Consider the following 20,351-nt stretch of genomic DNA (forward strand, 5'->3'; position numbering starts at 1 on the left):
GATACCAAATTTCACTTCATTCCGACCGACCATTCATACGTGATGTTATCACAAAGAAAACGCCTCCATTTTTATATATAAGATTTTGAAAGTAAGTATGTCCACGTGGACATGAACCAAACCCTTACCCCCCTCTCCGTGGACAAGCGTGGACATTTCCATACCCCCCTTCCGCCCCTAAGTTGTCCACGTGGTATATGAACGGCCCCATAGGCAAGGTTGCGGATCTTCGTTCAGAATGATTTTTTCTCCCCATCCTAGTCACCAATGAATTTATTCCTCAACATGGAAACGCTGTTTTCTTTACAAACGACGCTTTTCAGCATCGAACGACGCATACCTAGTTTGTTTTACTTCCCCTCTCTAGTGATCAGCTATTTTCTGAGTTACTATCGGTAACCATCAAACAATCATCATTCGCTCTTGATGAAAACATTGCGCGAAGACGGCGTCGTATCATTAGGCGCCTTCTCGACTCGCTAACGATCATGCTTCACCACGAATGCTTCATGAAGCAAAATGATTCAATTCTAGGAACACAAGAGGTGCCCAAAAACTAAATCTAGATCAATATTGGCTTATTTTCTTCTCAAGTTGTGTCAATTGTATGGGTCTTAGTCGTTATCTCGGGAATTGTCCTCCTAGTAGCATTCTTCCTTAAGGGTCTAAGTCTGGGCATGAATCAACAACATCTTCATCAACTCGCGCCGAATCAACTCGCTAACGAATTGATTCTGTTGCGAAGTGAATGATTGCTGGCAGGGATTGAAAATTAAGCTCTTTTGAGCGAGCTTCATAGCTCTTTTGAGCGAGCTTCATAGCTCTTTATTTCCATAGCTCCGCTTACAAAGCAATCGACGAAGCTCCTATCGTTTTAGTCTCCGGAGCTTCGCATTGCTAAGCTCTTATTTGGAAGAAACCTTAGCTCTTTTTTTGCCTCGTGAGCCCGTTAGCTCATGCCTCCAGAGGAGCTTGAGCTTGTTGGCTCAACCGATTCAAATTCGTTGAGCTTGTTTTCACTGCTGCTGTTCGAGCCAACGCCTGCTTTTTTGTAACTAGTAACTATGAAATAGTAAAATTCACAAATTTTCGGGAAAAACGCCAAATGAAAGAGCTTTTTGTGAGGATTATTAAAATCAATGTTAGAGAGTTCTAGTAACTAGTAAAAGTTACCAGCACTAGTAACTATGAAATAGTAAAATTTACAAATTTTCGGGAAAAACGCCAAATGAAGGGCTTGTTGCGAGGATTATTAAAATCAATGTTAGAGAGTTCTAGTAACTAGTAAAAGTTACCAGCACTAGTAACTATGAAATAGTAAAATTTACAATTTTTCGGGAAAAACGCAAAATGAAAGGGCTTTTTGCGAGGATTATTAAAATCAATGTTAGAGAGTTCTAGTTACTAGTTAAAGTTACCAGCACTAGTAACTATGAAATACATAGTAAAATTTACAATTTTTCGGGAAAAACGCCAAATGAAAGGGCTTATTGTGAGGAATATTAAAATCAAAGTTGGAGAGTTCTAGTAACTAGTAAAAGTTACCAGCACTAGTAACTATGAAATAGTAAAATTTACAATTTTTCGGAAAAAACGCCAAATGAAAGTGCTTTTTGCGTGGATTATTAAAATCAATGTTAGAGAGTTCTAGTTACTAGTTAAAGTTACCAGCACTAGTAACTATGAAATAGTAAAATTTACAATTTTTCGGGAAAAACGCCAAATGAAATGGCTTATTGTGAGGAATATTAAAATCAATGTTAGAGAGTTCTAGTAACTCGTTAAAGTTACCAGCACTAGTAACTATGAAATAGTAAAATTTACAATTTTTCAGGAAAAACGCCAAATGAAAGGGCTTATTATGAGGAATATTAAAATCAATGTTAGAGAGTTCTAGTAACTAGTAAAAGTTACCAGCACTAGTAACTATGAAATAGTAAAATTTACAAATTTTCGGGAAAAACGCCAAATGAAAGGGCTTATTGTGAGGATTATTAAAATCAATGTCGGAGAGTTCTAGTAACTAGTAAAAGTTACCAGCACTAGTAACTATGAGATAGTAAAATTAACAAGTTTTCGGGAAAAACGCCAAAAGAAAGGGCTTTTTGTTAGGATTATAAAAACCAATGTTAGAGAGTTATAGTAACTAGTTAAAGTTACAAGCACTAGTAACTATGAAATAAGAAAACTTACAAATTTTTAACACATAAACATTGATTTTAATAATCCTCGCAACAAGCCCTCTAATTTCGAAATTTTTTCCGAAAATTTCAAAATTTTACTATTTCATAGTTACTAGTGCTGGTAACTTTTACCAGTAACTAGTAATTTCTAACATTGATTTTAATAATCCTCGCAACAAGCCCTTTCATTTGGCGCTTTCCCGAAAATTTCGAAATTTTACTATTTCATAGTTACTAGAGCTAGTAACTTTTTCTAGTGACTAAAACTCTATAACATTGATTTTAATAATCCTCGCAAAAAGCCCTTTCAGTTGGCGTTTTTCCCAAAAAAATGTAAATTTTACTATTTCATAGTTACTAGTGCTGGTAACTTTTACTAGTTACTAGAACTCTCTAACATTGATTTTAATAATCCTCGCAAAAAGCCCTTTCATTTGGCGTTTTTCCCGAAAAATTGTAAATTTTACTATTTCATAGTTACTAGTGCTGGTAACTTTAACTAGTAACTAGAACTCTCTAACATTGATTTTAATAATCCACGCAAAAAGCACTTTCATTTGGCGTTTTTCCCGAAAAATTGCAAATTTTACTGTTTCATAGTTACTAGTGCTGGTAACTTTAACTAGTAACTAGAACTCTCTAACATTGATTTTAATAATCCACGCAAAAAGCCCTTTCATTTGGCGTTTTTCCCGAAAAAATGTAAATTTTACTATTTCATAGTTACTAGTGCTGGTAACTTTAACTAGTAACTAGAACTCTCTAACATTGATTTTAATAATTCTCGCAAAAAGCCCTTTCATTTGGCGTTTTTCCCGAAAAAATGTAAATTTTACTATTTCATAGTTACTAGTGCTGGTAACTTTTACCAGTTACAAGAAATCTTTAACATTGATTTTATTAATCCCAACAAGCCCTTCCACAGTTCCTGGTGCATATAAAGCCGTTGGCTCACACAGCACCACAATAGCAAAGTCAATACACATCATTTGGCTCAAGTGTTACAATTTTGCTGAGCCAGCAAGCTCAAGAAATTTCGGCTCCTTGAGCTAACAAACTCAAAGCTAAATGCAAAACCTTGCCTCCTAGAGCCAGAAGAGGTATGAGCTTAATTTGAGCATTTATTGGTGGGCTAGAATTGGCTCCAGCTTTCTTCGCTCTCGAGCTTCAAGAGCTTTGATGCTCAGCCGCTTGAGCAAGAGCATTTCAATCCCTGATTGCTGGAGTAAACAATGACTGAAAATCTGGAGGAGAAAATCAACAAGGACCCTAGGCAACAGAAACAGAACGAAAAATCATCGTACATAGTTCACTAAGGCGGCGTTCTTCTGTTGCATGTTTTAATTCGTTCGTGGGTAAATGCTAAACAGCGTCGTTACTGTGGTTGCATCGGTAACGATTTGAAATTTTGAAGTAAACGAAGCGATTTTCAGTAACCCTGCCCATAGGTGGATAGAAGGTTAGATGAAATGAAAGATGTTGAAAATGAACGGGTAGAATTTATTTAGAAGCATATCATCCACATATCAAATTTTTGTTCCTCACGGGCCTACTATGTAGGGTAACGGACTTATTTTGGACCAGGTACCTATTTTGGACCACCCTGCAGCTTTTTTCCAATTTTCTCTCTTAAATCATGAAAATTATGAAAATTTTGATCAAATATAGGAAAAGCTACTTCTTATGGTTCTAATCATATCTAAGATTCCATTTAAATAAACTGATAAGAGAGAGAAAATTGAAAACAAAGTTTTGATTTTTAACGGTTGGGCCAAATCATGCCCATTTCAGGAGGACGTGTCATTATCAGAGTCAACTTCTAAGAAGTTTTCTGCCTAGCTGTGATAAATTTAACAACTACAAACATGTTCACAGCTATGATAAAACACTTGAAAACTAGTTTGCAAGCCCGAAGAACCAAAAAAACTTGTTTTGATAGCAATTTGACCCATGTCGAAAATAGGTCCTACATAATTTCTTAGGGACTTATTTTGGACCACCCAACATAACCTGAGTATTGAACTTGCTTTTAAAAGTTCATGAACGTAATAAAACGTTGTACAACGATATGAAAAGTATAATGCACACTATTTCAATTGTTTGATATACATAAAATTTGGAATTTTGACATTATTTTATTTAATCAACTCGCTAAAGCCCAAACCCGCCTTCAGACGGGGTTCACTTCAATCGGCATAAAACCAAGCCAATCATTGTTTTAACTTACTTTTCGTGCACTATGTTTTAAACTACGTTAAATTAATGGCAACTATTTGATAAGAAGTTGTCAAAAGCTACAGCAAGAAGCTTAAAAACAGGCACCATTTTTTATTAAGTCATTATTTCTTATGCTGCATGAAAAATTATTAACCGTTTGGTCAAAAAGTTTCAACCATACAGGGTTTATTTTCGAGAAAAAAAATTTGGTTATAGTGAACCTACATGTAATGCAGCTTCACTAGGTTAGGTTATGTATAAGACGAAATATAAACCCAGTCTAAAGTAGGGGTTGAGAAAAGAACGACAACAAATCGCAAATATGTAACAGATTTTAATATTTCTAACAGTTGAAATATCTCGGTTCATAGAAGAACAATTTTAACAAAAATATATTCAACCATACATAGCTATGAAAAAGTCTTAACATGATTCAAAACTTAAAAAAAAAATTAAATGTGTAAAAATTACAAGCGAAAAAGTACTAAAAATTAAGTTTTTCAGCCCCTTAGGTTATGCAATTTCTGAAAAAAAAAACTGTTTAAGAATTTACTCCAACGATATTTTTTTTCGTAGAACAAAAGTTATTTTAAAACTCAATTTTTGTGAATTTTCAAGCAAAAATTAATCTGGGTTTTAAATGATTTAAAAGATCGCATAATTCTCGTATATTTTATTCTTTTTTTTTATATTTATTTATGTATTCTACAGAACTGAAGCCAAACCAAATCCACTGAGGTTTTGGAAGTCAAAATGCATCAATTGATGTTGCGGAGTTGATGATGTCAGACTTATCATTGAATTGCCTCAAGGAGATTTGCGTTCTAAAAATTGACCCTAAAGATAAGTCAACCGGTCAGTAATTAAACACTGCAGAGCAAATTTCGTCGAGATTGCAGTGTGCTGTCGGAATTTTCAATACATTTGAAACATACTATATTAACTGAGGAATTTTTCTGTTTTTAATCTATTCTTATCAAAAACTACTGTTTAAAAGCATTAGAAGTTATTGAAAATTGAACAGAACAGGTTGTAGTAGGATCTATTAAACAAACAAGTGTACCTAAATAGAGGCTGGGGAGAAATTTAAAAAAGTGAGTTCAGGAATAAATTAACGTGAACAAACAAATCTTGATTACAAGAATACGAAGGGTAAAGATCAACTGAATTATTGTTATAATTGCGCATCAATCGCTGCGTAAGTATAGCGAAATTTAGAAAAAAACTGATTCAGGCTAAGGGTGGTCCAAAATAGATCCAGAGGGTGGTCCAAAATAGAAACCTGGTGGTCCAAAATACCGACCAGAGCAATGATCAAAGAAACGAGTTTTTAGGCTTAAATCTTGTTACATTGCAACAAACGACGATATGTTTCGATAGAAAAAGCCTTGATCTTCGTAATGAACGGATAAAGCAGTCAAAAATTGTAACATATACTTTTTTATTTCAGAAAATAGCATAGCCACTTCCCAAAGCGGTCCAAAATAGGTCCGTTACCCTACTATGAAGCGGTAGATGCAGATAGAGTTGCTTCTACCACCACACATTAGGGTAACGGACTTATTTTGGACCGGGTACATATTTTGGACCACCTTGCCGCTTTTTTTTCTAATATTTCTCTCATACATCATTAGAAACATGAAAATTTTAACAAATATAGTTAAAGCTACTTCTTATGATTCTAATCATTTCTAAGATTCCATTTAAATAAGCTGGTTAGAGTTACAAAATTGAGAATAAAGTTTTGATTTTTCATAGTTGGGCCAAATCAAGCCCATTTCAGGAGGACGTGCCATTATTGGACTCAACTTCCAAGAAGTTTTCTGCCCAGCTGTGATGAATTTAACAACTACAAATATGTTCACAGCTATGATAAAACACTTGAAAACTAGTTTGCAAGCTCGAAGAACAAAAAAAGCTTGTTTTAATCGAAATTTTACCCATGTCGAAAATAGGTCCAACTAAATTCCTTAGGGACTTATTTTGGACCACCCAACATAACCTGAATATTAAATTGCTGTTAAATGTTCCTGAACGTAATAAAACGTTGTACGGTGATATGAAAAGAATTATGTACACTTTTTCAATTGCTTATTATAAATTAGGTTTAGAATTTTGGCTTTATTTTATTTAATCAACTCGCCAAAGCTCAAACTTACCTTTAGACGGGGTTCAATTCAATCGGCATAAAACCAAGCCAATCATTGTTTTAACTTACTTTTTGTGCACTATGCTTCAAACCACGTTAATCTTACAATCTACTTTAAAAGTAACTGTTTGATAAGCTGCAGACGTCAAAAGTAACGAGCCTAAAGTCAAAAGCTACAGCTTAAAGAAGCTTAAAAACATGAAAAAACTGGACATGCACCAATTTTTCATTAAGTCATTATTTTATGCTTCATGAAAAATTATTGACAGTTTGGTCTAAAAGTAGCACTCAGACAGGGTTGATTACCGAGAAAAATAATATACTTGGTTAGGTAGAAAAGACGAAATGTAAACCCCGTTTCAAGGATGGGTTGGGAGAAAAATTTGGCTTTTGTTTAGATGGTTAAAAAGATCGCATAATTATCGCACCTTTTAATCTTTTTTGAATTTATGCCTTCTACAGAACTGAAGCCAAATCAAATCCACTAAGGTTTTGAAAGTCAAAATGCATCAATTAATGTCGCGGAGTTCATGATGGCAGAACGAATTCCGTCGAGATGAATGATTTAACGTCAACAAACAAAACTTGACTACAAGAATAAGAAAGGAATAGATTAACTGAATTATTAGAATAATTGAGCATCAATCGCTGTCGTAATAATGGCAAAATTTAAAAAGGGGTTATATGCTTCTAATTAAATTCTACCCGCACCCAAAATTCAGCCTCTGTGCCAATGGCGTGTAGTCAATTACATGGATATTGCATTTCTGTAATTTTCGGGTTATTTTCGAGTTGTAGTACATAACAAACACTGTTTTCTACCACGTTCCACGTCGATCTTTTTTTTTTTTTAAATATGTTTGATGAATGGTTGGTCAATTACCAATTAACACAAGCGAGATTTCAGTCTAATCTGGCATTTACGGATCAAATCCGATAGGTGAATATTGATTTCATCACTCAATTTTGAAAGTCTGTAAAATCTGGGCACTCTCAGCAAAAATCTGGGCAAAATCTGTGTCTGACCAATATCTGGACGGAGGGTGAAAAGTCTTGGTTTTACAGACAAATCTGGGCACCTGGCAACCCAGACCACGGCTAAGGCTGATGTCATGCTGAAGCAACTAGCAACGCGACCTACAACGCAACGTTCACACGACTAACCAGCTCTCATTTGATCTCCATGGAAATCGCGCAGACCTGTCATACTGGTCGCTTTGTATAGCGCGACCAATCTGATGCCAATGTGTTTTGTAGCGCGACTAGTAGGAAATCCAATAGGAATATTGTTTTTTCTCGATTTGAAGCAGTGATTCCGGGTTTTAGTACGAAGATCTGTCCGAACTTGTGATAATAAACTAAAAAATATCTTAATCGGCGAGAAAATTTTCATGAATACTTAGTTCCGGCAAAAAAAAACAAGGAATTTTGTCGGTTCAAAATTTGGCATTCTTGCAATCCGGATCGTGATTTGATGAGTTTTTGATGGCTCCCGAAAGAAAGGAGACGATTCAAAGCATTATCAGATGTAGAGAAGTGATGATTTGTAGGGAATTTCAAAGTCACAGGTCGCGCCAGCATGACATACCAATGCGTTGCAACGCAATCTTATTGGAACGTTGCGTTGCGTTGCTAGTTGCTTCAGCATGACATCAGCCTAAGCTGTGCGTGTGTATGTAGCAAAAGCAACAAGAATATATTCCTTCAATTCACCGGCAAACAAGCACCGGCCAAGCTGCCCGGCTTTAGCAGCTGTGTATATGTAGCGTGTGTATGTAATAGCAGGCAGTAAGCAAAGCACAGTTCTCATTCAATGGGTTTCCCGTTTCCTCCACTCCCGTTCCCTTTCCCGTTTCCATAGCAAGACAAATGAATACCTTGAAAGGAGGCCAAACGCCGGGAAGCCACTGTCGTGCGTTTCTTTTGTGATTGATCGGTGGCAGAATGCCTATGACAAATATCCCTCTTCCTGCATGAAGCTCAAATAGTACACTGGTTAAGATGTCGGTCTAACTAAATGGTCTTGCCCATTTAGTTAGTGATTTGAGTTCGATTCTCCCTACGGGCGCTGTGGTTTATAATTTTATTTTCTTGTTTCTGGGATGAATTATCCAATAGGAACGAAATCCCATAAAATGTGTTTCTTGTTTTGCTTGAATGTAGTGGTCATGCATCATTTTAGTTGGGAGCCGAGTTCTTATGCCAGTTACGGTTTTTCAAACATATCATCTTCGGCACAGTGCACATTTCAGCGCATTATCGGCACAGAGATGGCATAAATAGGCATTGGATTTTTGCAACCTCTTCTATGGGTGCGCTTTTCAACGTCTTTCATTTCATCTAATCTTCTATCCACCTATAGGGGAACATGCCCTATTACGCGCCACCTAAGCGAATCGCTGATTTTCTATGTATTCCACGTACAAATTGTGTTGAAAATGGGTGCAATCGTTGAAGAAAAGTGTTTTCTACAAATGCCTATGATATTTTATTACTCAAATTGCTATGGTTGCTTCAAAAACTTTATTTTTAAAAACCATATTCAAAGCCACAGAACAAAACTGTGTTGCAAATACGCGCCGCTGTGTATTCAATATGCGCCTAGCAGCCGAACACACCCGAAAGCAGCCGAAGACCAAAAACACACCAATACTTACAGAAACTTTGACTGAAAAGAAAATCAAAATGGACTAATCAAAATTTTGAAAAAAATGAAAAGTAGATTTTTTGGGCTGAATTAACGCTCAAAATATGGTTTTAGATTTTTTGTTAATTTTCAATGAAAATTGGCCTTTTTGAAAAATTTATGCTATTTTCAGCCTACTACGATCGGCGCGTTATAACGAGCGCATGGGCCGTGATAGAACATACCCATAAAAAGCATACCTTTGCGAGTTCAGTATGATTTTTTAGCATAAAATCATAGTTTAGATTCTCCTCTATCGATGTGTCAGAAAATATTGTCTTATTCGTTTTTCTCTGCTTGGTGACACCTTATTGAAAGTGTTTTAAAATTTAGATCAAATGATGAAAAACTTAAATTGTGAAATTATTACGACACAGGGGTATTTTAAGGAAAAATTCATACTTGCCATGACCAATCACAGCATTTAAAACAAATTGGTAATATTTTGCAGGCTTAAAATGTTTCAGATTCTCCAAAACAAAGGTGGCGCGTATTAGCCACATGGGGCGTTATATGAACTTTTCCCCTATAAAAAAAACCATAACCTTTAGATGTCCCTACTAAAAAGGACATCACTTTGCACCGCTAGGCCAATAAATTAAATCTACAAGTAATGCATTTACTTTTAGCATTTTTAATAGCTTAAATGAAAGCTTACCAAATGCAATCATTGACTAATAATAAACTTTTGGTAAACGTAGAAAGATGGGGCCGTTCTAAATGGAAATTCGATGGTTCCATTTCGCGCGATCACAAAAGATTGCTCGCGGAAACAGCAAAAGCAACAAAAAAAAAACCACATCCACCCCGATGACATGATGTTATGACACAAATTGTAGCAAAAATGTATGGAAATTTCCAATTTTACTTCCTAAATTTGGCATAAACATGTATGCAGGTTGTGTTACTCGCACTATGTGACTATAAACAAAATTTCTTCTACAAACTCTTTAGTTTAGAGCGATTATGTGTTGGCAAACGCCTGTAGTAGAGCCTTTATAAAATAGTAGAATATTTTCGGAAACAAACTAATTTTATTTATTTATAAGGTACACCGGGGTAAGTGTGGACGATGGCTATTAAAACAATACTGTGCACTATTTTTTCAAACTGTTAATGCAGAATGTTCAATTTACTTGTAATCTATCCAATAACTGTGAAAAAAATACGATTCAGACAATAACGGATATTTACAGCGACTTTTTTTGAATTTTCTATTTTCAACTACGATGTCGAGTTGATGTGCATCTTTTTCAATTGCAAATTTCTCCTAAGCTAGCTGGCTCTCGACGAAAAACTCTACATTGAAACAATCCTCACATTTCAGACAACCAGTTAAGAAAAGAAACGGCGGTTAAAAATGAAGAAGAAAGAGTTTATTTACAAGAAACTAAAATTTTGTCTCCAACCCCTACCTGGGGTAAGTGTGGACGGCTTTAAAGACTTGATATTTACCATTTTTTTTCAATTTTCTGTCCTTCATCCTTCATGAAATGAATTATTTAGCTCTATTTAGCATTCGTATCATGAAAAGTTGGGTAAAGTACTTGTTTGTTCTATGTTTTTGATAAAATCGAATCTCGTGTATTGCAACATAAATTACACACAATAATCATTGAAAGATGCCTTACTAATAGTATCATGAACTTTTGGACGGTTCGAGCCATAAAGTAACGTATTCAACCAAGAAAATACATTTTTTTGGAAAATTTCCTGAGAAATCAAAGGGAAAATCTACCGTCCATACTAACCCCATAAAGCGGGGTAAGTGAAGACACCAGCAGTCCATAAGAATTTACGTGATAACTTTCTATCGAGCTCATCTCTTCAGCGTTTGTAAACAACATGTTCTGCATCACATTGAACGCAATTTTATGAAAATTGCTCCACTGCTGATTTTTCAATGATTTTTTAAAGTTGAACTATACGGAAACCCGTCCACACTTACCCCGGTGTACCTTACTTATATTTATATTTATTTTTTTGTTTATGGGTTGATGAGCGCCTGGCTGACCCGGAAAGGAAAAACAGAACGGGGGACAGAAGAGTAAAATTTTAAATGAGAGTAGATTAGCTTGGAAAAGGATAGCGGCAACAGAGCCCGAGGGTTCTGAAGCACCAGTTTAGGGAAGCGTTAAGATAGTGCTCGACGGACTAGGACGGTTGGTGGGCCCCATATGAACTTCGTGTTAACCCAACCTTCAATTCAACCGAGCAATAGCAGTAGGGGAGAGTGGGGATACTTGATCCCCTTTTCTTATTTTCACCATATCTTTTTGGAAAAATTTAGCAACTCGCACTTTTTTACATTTTCTGACAGCGTGTAACTTCAAGTTTCTATGCTCCTAAAATTAGAACGATACTTGTACCTGTAGATGTGTAGATGAACTAGAAGCATTTTCGTGGGAGTAAAAAAATTGCGATATTTTTGAAGTTAAGGGAGACTTGATCCTTCATTCAGGAAGCCCTTATAAAAATCAAACAAAACCCCAAGATAGAATGTTAATTGACTATGTTGGTAATGTTTGTTCTCATTTCACAATCTATAATTTTCAGAAAACAAATTCTATACCTTATTCTCAACCCTTATGACATTGCATACTTACGGGCGCATTTTTTTATAAACAAGAGGAAATCAATTATTTTAGCACTTTTCTTCAGATAAATGATGGATGAATATTAGCTATTGGATAAATATTAGTAATCTCGTAATCAGCAATGATCACGATCCATTGAGAAGAAGAACATACCGGGATCATTTGTACCCATATATTAGGGATCAATTGTACCCAAAATCAACATTTTAGAAAACTTTTTCAGAAAAAAGTTGGGAGTTTCCCATCGGAATAAATATTTTTGTTTTAATTTTTCCATGTTAGGAACATTTTAAAATGATGAAAAAAGATCTTCAAGTCACATTTAGTGAAATTTTTTAAACAAAGTTCAATAACCCAAAAACTTATTTTGTTAAAATTTTTTGAGCTTCAACCATTGCTGTTTTGTTCCATTTGGCATATTTTTCTAAAACATTTGATCTTTGTACGAGATTCTAGTTTGGAGATATAGCTAAGGAATCAAGTATCCCCAAGTATCAAGTAAACAGCAATAGCTTTATTGGTATCGTCAACTTATCAACGGAACAGGAAAATAACAGTGCTGTTCTTTAAAACCTCATTACTAATTGAGGTACCTGGGATCAGAGGGGTGCAAGTGATTTTTTATCAAAACCGAGATAAACTGTTTTTTGGAAATTTAAAGTATAGATTAACATTCTGTAGAAGACACAGGACGAAAAAAATATTATTTCGATATTTTTAAGCTGTTTTGAAAATAACGTGCTAATGAAAATGTTGTTTCGTTTGGTGTCAGAAGGGTGCATGTGTGTCTATTTTCATCATTTTTGATAATTGATTTACTGTTTGCATCGAATTTATTGAAAAAAAAAAATTTAATAAGTATGTAGGAAAATAAATGACCCGAAATTACAAAAATATTGAAATATCAACATTTTCTTTAGAAAAAATATTGTTTACCATTTTAGACAAAATAGCAGGCTTTGACCAACCTTTTCCATAGCATACTCCTATGTGCGGCGGTAAAATGACACAGGACTCCTCTACCTTTAATAAGATATTTAATTAACATTTTGCTGCTGAGCAAAAATTCCCTGCTTTCTACCGATGGATTTTAAATCCCGACTTTTTCCAACTTTCCCGAATACTTGGCCACCCTTTATAAGTATCATTTTAGCTGGCGATCACGTAAGCGTTGCAATGTCGATTAATCAAGGTTTCCCCCCAAAATACCTTGTATTTTTTTGCCAGGAATTTACCACTTGGTGGCATTCTTCCCTACCTACCTTGTAACTGTTTTTCTTGTTTCACATAGCTGTACCAACACGTGAAAAGGATCTATCTCCAAAAGAAAACAAAAACCATTTTCAGTACCTCGCGATAGGCCAACACTTGCACTACTTAACGGTATAACCCTTTTGAGAAAATAATATTCCGTTACATTAAAAACTCAATTTGAGTAAAGGATCTATAAACATTCTTAAACCAGAACTGCCGTTACATGGATATACACCCTTTACTCCGAAACCATTTTTCGCTACTACTCCGCCAACAAACTCAAAATAATCAATTTAACTCTTTATTTAACATAAAAACAAAGTTACAAATGAATGCGAGCTTGTAACTTAAGCTAAAAATAAGAAAATAGCAAAGGGTGTATAAACAGGTTAGACAAAATGTTACGTGAAGTAGGTTCTATCTACGATAGCGCATTATTTTTTCATATTCATATTGATATTCCTCTATTCCAACATATAGAGGGTGCGTCTAAAAATCGTTTGTCTTTCATAAAAATAAAAAATTTCAAGTTATTTTTAATTAGCGATTTGATAAAGGGTGTATTTTTTTCAAACGCGTTTTTCTCAATACGCCATTATGGATATAGATCCTTTTTGTGTGTTGGTAAATATTTGACACTTTATTCAAAATAAAAACATAGTTGCAAATGAACGCGAGCTTAAAACTAAAGCTAGAAATGAGAAAATAGCAAAGGGTGTATAAACAAGAGAGATAAAATATTACGTGAGCTAGGTTCTATCTACGATAGCGCGTTGTTTTTTCATGAAAATTGATATTCCTCTATTCCAACATATAGAGGATGCTCCTAAAAATCGTTAAGCTATCATAAAAATCAAAAATTTCAAGTAATTTTTAATTAGCGATTTAAAATACGTTGTATTTTTTTCAAACGCGTTTTTCTCGATTCGCCATATATGGAGATAGATCCTTTTCACGTGTTTGTACAGATAGCATTTGTAAATTAGTACTTTTCAAAGGGTTCTTGATTTTCATTTCCAGGTGCTCCATGCATAGAATAGAAATCTTACTCTTTACGTACAAGGATATTTGTCATGATGTTGGTAATTACTGGGATAAACAGAAAAAGCATATTCGAAAAGAATGGAATCAGCATGCAGTCAAGTTGAGAGGCATTTTGCAACTGAAGAATCTAGCACGTGCTTATACTCGTTTAGTTGGGACTTTGTGGACTTCCTTCAGACTTTTTTTTAGGTTTCCCGAAGTTTAGACTTTTTTAATTTCTTCCAGACAATTCCAGACTTTTGGATTAGTGAATTAATTGTTCTACAAAATGATAGAAATTCAAAATGTTCATGGCAAAATGTCCGGAAATGAACACAATTCGTAATATTGACTGAAATTTACCACCCTTGTATATGTGGAACTGCCTCTGCTAGATCATAAGGCCATGGCATTAGTAGTGTTGGCCATCAAACAATTATTATTATACGGGTGATGAGCAGAAAAAATAATATAAAGGATTGTGATATTTCACAATAAGATAAAACAAGAAAAATTAAAAATAAAGAAATCTGTATTCAGAAATATTTACTCACACTTAGGCCTACTTTCAAAGACACTGATCAGCGATCTGAAAGTAAAATGAAAAAAAAAAAACAAAAAGGAACAAATTAACTTTTGCTGCAACAGATGTATCGCTTATAGCAAAGGTTGAATCCTCATAATCAGATGCCAATAGTAATCTTAAGCTGCTTCATAACCATCGTCTACCACAAAACGTAATAGAATTAGACAGTTGTGCGAAGCTGCCTCAGTCTCGTCATCGTTATCATCATTTGATTTTTTTTTTATGTCGAGTTGAAAAAGGCTGTTTTTATGCTTACCAATGCTGTCTTATTTTCCGGAAGCCGAATATTACGGTTGATCCGTTCGGAAGCCGAAGATTACGGTAGAAGACCTGAAAATTAAAAGAAAAGTTGTTGTTTAATATGTATGTTCTACTACAATTATTATTATCGACGTTTAGGCGTCTATCAGGTGCCATTATAATCTTAGCTAGAATCGTAGCATCCGGTTCCCGTAAAACACAGAAATCATTGGAAGCCGTATGAGTCCGGCTCAGTCTCGTCATCGGTATCATCATTTAGTGTGAGATTTGTTTAGTTAAGATTTTTGGAATTCTTTCTTACCTTTCATTGATGGATACTGATCCAATGTCGTCGTTGAGTGACTACGCTTTGCTTCATCAACTGTAATTAAAAACAAAATGAATTTAGTTGAAAAGTTAATTACTTAGATGGTTATTGCGATTTTCAATGATGAGGTCATCAGTAAACAATATTTTTTGCGTAGGAATATAGGAACAAGTTTTCTTCATGTTTCTATCATAGCGAGCTGAGTAAGTAATCATCATTGAATCGGGTTAACAAAGAAATAAAATGTAGTGCTCCTACCTCAAGTTTTATGTCCTTCAAAACAGGTATGATGTTCGGTGTTTCAAAGCGGTTTCGAAAAAATGATGATGTGTTGCTGTAAGAAAAAAAAACAATGTTTAAACAGTATTCTAAAAAGCGCGTTTATCGCTGGTTTAAACGCTTGATCAGTAGTTTAATTTTAATGCGTAGGAATTAGGAACAAATTTTCTTCAGATTTGTATCATAGCGAGCTGAGTGAAATCATCACAAAAAACTTTAATTTTCAAAAATCTCCTGTTTTCATAAACATACCTTGATTGATACCTTTTGTTTGAGCCTTCATTCAGTTTTGAACTGCTAGCCTGCAATTAAAAAAAACAGTTATAGGTCAGTAACCAATTGTAAGATAAACTTGGTTCATAGTTTTTTTACGATCCTAATATCAGAAATCATCATTCAAATCTCATCCATGAACATAATCTGAGACGAGAAATAACTTTTAATAGAATGAAATCATCATGAAAGTTATGTCTAATATTTAGTAAAAAGTAAAAACATATGAAAATAAAAGTTTTTAACGAATTTCGAACCTGGTAACAGCAGCCATAAGATCCAATGATGATCAGAAAGGAAGCTTTGTTGCTGCATAGTTTTAAACTGTAAAGAAAAAGATTCATTAAAAAAAGTGATCTTCTAGAAAAATAAATATTGATGCAATGGTAGTTTTATTCAGTTACTAATATTTTATGCGTAGGAATATAGGAACAAGTTTTCTTCATGTTTCTATCATAGCGAGCTGAGTAAAATCATCATTGTTATATGTTAGAAACACCTAGGTATTTCTTTTATAAGCTTACCTTAGAGCAAATAATTAAGTTCTTCCTGTCGAAGTTTCAGTGAGATAACTCTGCAAAATTCAAGAAAAGGAAAACGAATTAGAGCCAAGGCCTAAAGGATGGATCGAAAAAATATTTAACACTTCGAAATTCAGTGAACAATATTTTATGCGTAGGATTAAAGGAACAAGTTTTCTTCATGTTTCTATCATAGCGAGCTGAGTAAGTAATCATCATTTGAATATGAGAAATAAAATAATTTTTTTGTACCTACCTGAAGCAAAAATTCGATGAAATCAAACGGTGATTAGTAATTTGAAACGACCATCCGAAATAATGCCAAGTTTCTCGAATCCTGTAAGAGAGAATAACTTTTAAAATGTGATCTGAGCAGTGTGTTCGCTCAATGATAAAAACGATCTCTTCAGTAGATTAATTTTAATGCGTAGGAATTAGGAACAAGTTTTCTTCAGTTTTGTATCATAGCGAGCTGAGTGAAATCATCACAGGTGAAATACAAATAAAATAAGAAATAAATCTTTTGATAATCTTACCTAATTGAACACAATTTATTTGATTCATCGTCAGAGTTTCGGTATAGGATTCTGTAATTGTAAGAAGACAACTAATTAAAAACGGTCTGATAATTTTGTTAGTCGGAATTCTGTTTGTCAACATTCAGTAAGTATATTTTAATGCGTAGGAATATAGGAACAAGTTTTCTTCATGTTTCTATCATAGAGAGCTGAGTAGAATCATCATAGAATGCATTGAATGTGTTTATTTTTCAACAACGTTTTCTTAATACTTCTGATATTTGCATAATAATTGACACACGAGTTTATTTCATGGAAAAGTGGTTGAAAAATGTTTACTTGTTTTGTTCGAATTATCATTACCTTTTGAAATTCCTGAAGGTGCTAAGGTACCTTACGTGTGTTTCGCATCTGAAATAAAAAGAGAAATGCGGATGATTAGCTAAGTTTAATTCTGAATGTATTATCAACGTAATTTATCATTCAGCAACGATCACTTTTCTCAGTCATAAAATAATTTCAGAGACGAGAAATAACTTGGTTATGATGGAATCATCATTAAATTTGTTTAATTTTAGCAAATTTTATGACATACCTTTCTGGATCCTTGAGCGTTGTTAGAATTATGGAACCAACTTAAAATCTGTAAGAAAATCAAAAATTATTCCGCTTCTTTTGGTAAGTCATTTCTGAACAATACTTTCCTATAAAATTCAAAAGGAGTTCATAATCAAAAATAAGAAAAGACAAAACAAGTACTTCTTGTACAACAATTAAGGTTGTATTTCTCTCGACCAGTTTTCACATTTTCTCCTCGCTCAGTTGCGCCTCATCGGATTTCATGTTATTTTATCAAATGGAAAAAATACCACTCCCTTTTTCCTAGTTGCTATACTTTTAATGTATGGGTGTTGCTTGTTGCAGGGAACACGGAGGACACTCTCTAAACCGATTCCTGTACCGGTGGTTCGTATCCCTCCGGGCGGTCGACTGTCACGCCACCCTCGGCAGCTCCGGTAGACACTTCGGCGCCCTTGCCGCCACCATCACCGTGCAGCTCCAGCAGGTTGGCCAAATCGAAGCGCGGCTTCTTCAGCACCTTCACCTGTGATTTTGCGGAAGGGAAGAAAAATTTTGAGAATGTTTCGCTGAGAAAAGTCAATTTAAAGCTTCTTGCCACTTTGAAAAAAGGTATCCCGAAATCCAGCAAGTACACTTTTCTTGAAACTTTAATTATTGAACAAATCAAATCAACAACAAAGCCAAAAAATTGCTATCAGACTGTACGTCTTAAAAATGGTATTGATTTCTTGGAGATTTGGCATGGGTATCTAAAAGGTTTAGCTACCTGTGAATCGTTTTCGAATTTGAGGAAAAGTTTACCATGCAGCGCGCTGTTGTCGCTCCCATACATTCAAACCCTCATCATTTGAGAACGTCTACTGACGATGATGGTCCAAAATTAAAACTTTTATGCTTGTGGACGCTATGAAACGAAACTACCATTACAAATCAAAGGAAGTTTCAGAAGTCGAAATCTCAAGGAAATTTTACATTAATTTCCATTCCTCTGTGGAATTTTTTGATAGCAGAATGCCCCTAAAACTGTTGTAGCCCAGCTCAACTTTTCAATAGCCAATTTCAATCCACTTACCTTACGGATGTAAACGTCGTGCAGGGGGTAGATGGTTTGGCACGCCTTCTCGATATCCTTAGCGATAGCATCAGGCACCAACTTGTTGACCACTTCCTTCAAGTCCGAGCTCGTCACATTGGACTGGATCAATGAGGTCATCTTCTCACGGATTTTCTTAATCTGGGAATGCTGAGCGTAGCAGGTCTTGCGCTGCGAAACATTATCCTTGATGGTGAATCCGATGCAGAACACACGCAGCAGATAGTTATCGGTGGTCTTGACATCGACCGAGCACTCGATAAGAGTCTGCCATTTCTTAACCATCGACCTAGCCAAGGAAAATGTTTGTTAGCATCACATATTGTTTACCATTTTTTAATTTCTAAATTCAAGCAAAACACCAACTTACCGCAATTTGTCGGTGGTCAGATCCATTCCGTGGAAGTTGCACAGCACATTGCGGCCATGGACATCCTCAGCAATCAGCTTGAACTTACGGAAAGATCTCTCGGCATCATTCTCGCCTGAAAGATCGGCCAGGGACACCTCAAACACGCGGCCCTTCAGCCCATCGGAAGCGATCCGAGTACCTTGGGTTCGGTTTACCAGGGTTTTACCGACCTGGCGGGTCGAGAACATGTTCGGGGCCTTTACATCGTACCAGTCCTTGCGGGTGAACGGATCCACAACCTTCTTTTTCGATCCCTTCTTGCCTCCTTTGGAGGTTCCCTTATTTTTGCCGACCGCCATGATTACACTTCACGATCAAAAAGAACGGAAACGGTACGCGTTTGACAGCTCGTAAACTTCAAACGACCACTGAACTGAAATTTAGTACAACGCAAATTGTTGACGTTTGTTATGTCAAATTCAACTAATTTTACAACTATTCTAGTACCTCACTTCCGGTTGTCAAAATTTAAAGAATGTTTGTTTTCGTTTTCAATTTCGTAACATAAAATCCGAGTTTCGGAATTTGATTTCGCAAAACAATGGTAATGTTAATTCAAATTGAACGATTCCTGTTTAATAAAAGTTTCTATGTTTCACAGTCAAGTTCCATCATCCTTGCCGGGTTGGGTTTGGCAGCCGTTGGCTTTGGTGGTCGGGCCTTGCTCCGCCAGATGCCGAATGCCGCCAGCAAAATGCAAGAGGCCTTAAAAAATCTGCCCAAGTTTGATGCGGAAATGATGGCCAACTCCAAGTACTATCGTGGGGGATTTGAACCGAAAATGAGCAAACGAGAAGCGGCTCTGATTCTCGGTGTAAGCCCCACGGCGTCCAAGACCAAGGTAATTGAAAATAATACCTTCATTGTCAAGATATTTCCTTTGGTTAGAAAAGTTTACCAATGAAATGACAACGTATTTTGCAGGTAAAAGATGCACACAAGAAAATTATGTTATTGAATCATCCCGATCGAGGAGGTTCTCCGTATCTAGCAGCAAAGATAAACGAAGCAAAAGACTTTTTAGACAACGTGAAGTGATCAGCTATATCGAAATGGAATGTAAATAATTATAATGTAGTTGCAAAATAAATTATGAGCCTGGTGTGAACAGTTGCAGAATTATCTTTTTCTTTCGTTCGTTCCTTTTTTTGCATACATCGTTGAAATTATTAATTTTGCAACTATTTATGCATCAGATGAAAAAACAACAGTTTTTGTTGTCCTGTATAATGATTTTACTAAACAAGTTTGGACTATGCATCCGTTGAGAAAAAAAAATCGTCAACGGTAATGTAATAAAAATATTACAGATAAATTTTATCATTTGTATTATTTTTTTATAAAATTGTTAAAATAAATCTTGAAACAAAACTACATATTGATAAAATTTTAGATTAATAATTCATAAAA

General features: G+C 35.1%; 2 protein-coding genes and 1 long non-coding RNA gene across 3 annotated transcripts; 1 reads left to right on the plus strand and 2 right to left on the minus strand.

Moving 5' to 3' along the window:
• Nucleotides 1–14,623: 14,623 nt before the first annotated feature.
• On the minus strand, nucleotides 14,624–17,433 carry LOC129756279 (uncharacterized). Its single transcript, XR_008739433.1, has 10 exons — nucleotides 17,218–17,433; nucleotides 16,873–16,923; nucleotides 16,593–16,673; nucleotides 16,340–16,389; nucleotides 16,073–16,139; nucleotides 15,795–15,844; nucleotides 15,522–15,597; nucleotides 15,258–15,317; nucleotides 14,952–15,025; nucleotides 14,624–14,698 (listed from the first exon to the last, which is right to left on the minus strand). It is a non-coding gene; the product is annotated as an uncharacterized LOC129756279 (long non-coding RNA).
• Nucleotides 17,434–17,613: 180 nt separating this feature from the next.
• LOC129756277 (40S ribosomal protein S3a) lies at nucleotides 17,614–19,268 on the minus strand. Its single transcript, XM_055753098.1, has 3 exons — nucleotides 18,900–19,268; nucleotides 18,509–18,818; nucleotides 17,614–17,959 (listed from the first exon to the last, which is right to left on the minus strand). Exons 1-3 carry the CDS (start codon nucleotides 19,238–19,240, stop codon nucleotides 17,798–17,800), a joined length of 813 nt encoding a protein of 270 aa, XP_055609073.1. The 5' UTR covers nucleotides 19,241–19,268; the 3' UTR covers nucleotides 17,614–17,797.
• A 105-nt stretch (nucleotides 19,269–19,373) lies between these two features.
• Nucleotides 19,374–20,060, plus strand: LOC129756278 (mitochondrial import inner membrane translocase subunit TIM14). Its single transcript, XM_055753099.1, has 3 exons — nucleotides 19,374–19,485; nucleotides 19,543–19,782; nucleotides 19,866–20,060. The coding sequence occupies exons 1-3, from the start codon at nucleotides 19,483–19,485 to the stop codon at nucleotides 19,977–19,979; spliced, it is 357 nt and encodes a 118-aa protein (XP_055609074.1). The 5' UTR covers nucleotides 19,374–19,482; the 3' UTR covers nucleotides 19,980–20,060.
• The last annotated feature ends 291 nt before the right edge of the window (nucleotides 20,061–20,351 follow it).

Source organism: Uranotaenia lowii, chromosome 3, assembly GCF_029784155.1.
Source record: "Uranotaenia lowii strain MFRU-FL chromosome 3, ASM2978415v1, whole genome shotgun sequence".
NCBI lineage: Eukaryota > Metazoa > Arthropoda > Insecta > Diptera > Culicidae > Uranotaenia > Uranotaenia lowii.

What these genes read in the sequence shown, in the direction of transcription:
- LOC129756278 (XM_055753099.1), top strand. An exon ending in CCACGGCGTCCAAGACCAAG is followed by an intron (nt 19,783 to 19,865) that starts GTAATTGAAAAT and finishes CGTATTTTGCAG; the next exon opens with GTAAAAGATGCACACAAGAA.
- LOC129756277 (XM_055753098.1), bottom strand. Translation starts at nt 19,240, where the DNA reads ATGGCGGTCGGCAAAAATAAGGGAACCTCCAAAGGAGGCAAGAAGGGA. An exon ending in CTGACCACCGACAAATTGCG is followed by an intron (nt 18,819 to 18,899) that starts GTAAGTTGGTGT and finishes TTCCTTGGCTAG; the next exon opens with GTCGATGGTTAAGAAATGGC. An exon ending in ACGACGTTTACATCCGTAAG is followed by an intron (nt 17,960 to 18,508) that starts GTAAGTGGATTG and finishes GCAAAATCACAG; the next exon opens with GTGAAGGTGCTGAAGAAGCC.